Source organism: Sinocyclocheilus rhinocerous, unplaced genomic scaffold (genome assembly GCF_001515625.1).
Source record: "Sinocyclocheilus rhinocerous isolate Xijiao unplaced genomic scaffold, SAMN03320098_v1.1 scaffold828, whole genome shotgun sequence".
NCBI lineage: Eukaryota > Metazoa > Chordata > Actinopteri > Cypriniformes > Cyprinidae > Sinocyclocheilus > Sinocyclocheilus rhinocerous.
Window position 1 is genome coordinate 166,987 of NW_015634025.1, and position 3,261 is coordinate 170,247.

A 3,261-nucleotide genomic window follows, 5' to 3' on the forward strand; every position below is an offset into this window, starting at 1 on the left:
ATAGCCTCACATCCATTTTTACGTGCTTTTCGTAGAATTCCTTCGTGCGTTATTCGAGAACGGTTGAACAAATCAACTTGAATTCCATAACTTTTTGCCAGCATGGTCTGAAGATGATCTGAGCCAATTTTGGTGAGAATCAGACAAACCGTCTAGGACGAGTTTGAAAAAGTAGGTTTTATGAACAATTAAAAATAGCGAAAAAACTAAACCTTGCGATTTTTGAATTTTGGTGTTCATTAGACTCGGCATGAGCCAAGGATTCACAGGAAAAAATAATTTTCCATTTGTGCCTTACGGTTCAAAAGTTATTAGCATAAAGAAATTGCAACTTTGGACAAGTGGTGGCGCTAGAGAGTTGGAGTTAGAGACTCCAAACTTGCTGTGGTTAATGTTAAGACTGTCCTCTATCAGTGTGCCAGATTTAAAGTAAGACATCTTAATACAAAATTCAATTAAATCATGAACAGTCTTAGATACGACATCAATCCAGCACACTACTGTTGAACACTATAAAGTGTGCAGTAAGTGTACTAAAGTCAGGTCTAGAACTGGTTTAGTGTGAGAAAAAGATGTTTGCTAGAAATGTTCCTACATGAGCTCAAACTCCAGAGCATTTGTCCCTTTGAATGCTTTAGTGTTTGTGTCTCTTAGTCAAATGAGGCGGACTGCAGCGTCTGAAGCTGCAGCTGTTTTCTCCTCCTCACAATAGCAGCCCATCTTCAGCCGTAAACTCTGGATAAACGGGCCGGCCCCCCCGCGGGGTTCAGAGAGCAGCCCCGCCCCCACCGGCACACCGTGACCTCAGATCCTAAAGGTCATGAGAGAATCAGCCGCTCCTCCTCCCGCTTTCTTCATTGTCTCTGGAGTGGCCGTGAACTTCAGCGGCCAATAAACACGTCAAACACTCCATTAATGGCATCTGCTGCTCAGACGGGACAAATCTGAATGTCAAATATTCGTCTGTGTGACCCGAGGACAGAACCGCACTTCTTTATGAGGGAAACACGTACGGCGTCGCAGACTGCAGTCAAATGTGCTGAATCTATTAGTGATCCTCTCAATCCAATAACACTGGTCACTAGAACACACCATCAACAAAAATACCATGGTTTTACCATTGCTTTTGGACACTTTTTATGCTTTTTGAATATGTAAAATTGATAATACTGGTATTACCGATATATAATATTGGTAGTACCATGCAAATATCATAATAAATGAATATGGTATTAATGGTACCGAATCAAGTGAAATTTATTTGGATAGCGCTGTTCACGTTGTTTCACAGAAAATACTGATGTTAATGTTTATATTATCTTAATAACTTCATGCCTTATAGTTGCATTTACTGTATCAGATTTCATAAATATCTTTTGTGAATATTTTCACAGAAATATGCTGCTTCATGCACGACCATTCAAAAGTTTGGGCTAAGAATTAATTAATACTTTTATTCATCGCGGACGAATTAAATTGATCAAAAGTGAGAGTAAAGACATTTATAATGTTACATATGATTTCTATTTCAAATAAATGCTGTTCTTTTGAGCTTTCTGTTCATCTGTGAATCCTGAAAAATAAAATGTATCACGGTTTTCACAAAAATATCGGGCAGCACAACTGTTTTCAACATTGATAATAATCAGAAATGTTTCTCGAGCAGCAAATCAGCATATTAGAATGATTTCTGAAGATCATGTGACACTGAAGACTGGAGTAATGATGCTGAAAATACAGCTGCGCATCACAGAAATAAATTACAGTTTAACAGATATTCACACCAGACTTGAGAGTTTGATCACTGCTCTATTATTCTCTCCTGTCAGGATGAGGATGGAGTGAATGTGTGTATAGTCTGATAGAGCCGTCTGAACTCAGAGTCTGTCCTGATTCTTCACGCTTTCAGACTCTCAGCAGGAGAATCGAGCATCTAATGAGACTTACAGCGGCTCGTCTGTCTCAATTGACACTCATTAATGAGACCATCAGAGTGAGACATCAGAACTATTAGTACTGCTGGAGTCTGTGTGTGTAATATTCTATAATCTGAACATTTCATATTATATATGCTTATGTGTGCATGCGTGTGTGTGTGAGTGAGTGAGAGAGAGAGCAAGAGAGAGTGAGAGTGTGTGTCTCCACTAACAAATTATCATATTCATGACACTGATCTGGTTCCCACAGTGCTGAATAGACTCTGGTGCTAAATATTTTATTATTGAAATAATAAAGAAATTATACATAAATCAGTGCTGCAACAACTAATCAATGAAAATCAATAAAGGAAAATAGTCAACAATGAAATCATTATTGATTACTTTTGTATATGCTCTTTCATCAAAACATTTGTGTATCAAACATTTTATATTATTTTATATTATTTATAATATAAATAAATGAATTATATATATACACACACACACATATACGCTGACTCAATTAAATAAAATGCTTTTAATCTGATTAATTAAACAACTAATCAACAGATTATTTATCAAAATCATTGTTAGCTGCAGCACTAATATACAAGTATAAAGTTAACGAGAAATTATCAATCTAACATCAAATCAATATAAATTTCTCTCCTCAGTGAAGAATGAAGTAAATGATTCGACACTCAGATCAGATGAACTAATGACTGCTAATTGAACTCATTAAAGACTTAATGAATGGCTCTGCTAATAACACAAGACTCATTTGCATATGAGCAGCAATATTCACATTATCAGAGACTGAATCAACGAACAGTGTTATTAGTTCTGATCTATTATACTGATCATTTCCCAGAACATCAATAAACCAAAATCAAACAAACAAACAAGCAAAGCATCGCTGCTGACAGAGATGAAGCAGTTCTGAGGAGAGAAAGAGTAAAAGCTGAGACTCACCTGAGACTGTGATGAGCAGCAGCAGCAGCAGCAGAGCTGAGAGTCTTTCCATGATTCCTACTGTTTAAATGTTTTATGAGCTCATGACGGATAAAATCAAACTTGAATATTCCTCAGTGCTGCTTTATTCCTCCTCCAGATATTTCTCATGTTATTCCTCTCAGAGTCACTGATCATGTGTGAGAATCAGCAGCTCTGTTGATGCTCTCAGACTCCTGTGGGGGCGGGGCCACCCGTCACCAGCCAATCAGAGAGCAGCTGGAGACAAGAACATAATGCTGATGATTTAGTTGTTTTTCCCCGAGTAGTGTTAAGGAGGTTCAACCAACTCTGAGTTGAAACTTGAACTCTGAGTTGACTTACCCTGAGA

At 37.5% G+C, this 3,261-nt stretch overlaps 1 protein-coding gene across 1 annotated transcript in view; it reads right to left on the reverse strand.

Moving 5' to 3' along the window:
* Positions 1-2,943, reverse strand: part of LOC107745152 (immunoglobulin superfamily DCC subclass member 3-like) — a 15,977-nt gene extending 13,034 nt beyond the window's left edge. The window contains exon 1 of the mRNA XM_016558999.1: positions 2,892-2,943. Within this exon, the coding sequence (XP_016414485.1) occupies positions 2,892-2,943 (52 nt within the window). The remainder of the gene's footprint in view (positions 1-2,891) is intronic.
* Positions 2,944-3,261: the final 318 nt, after the last annotated feature.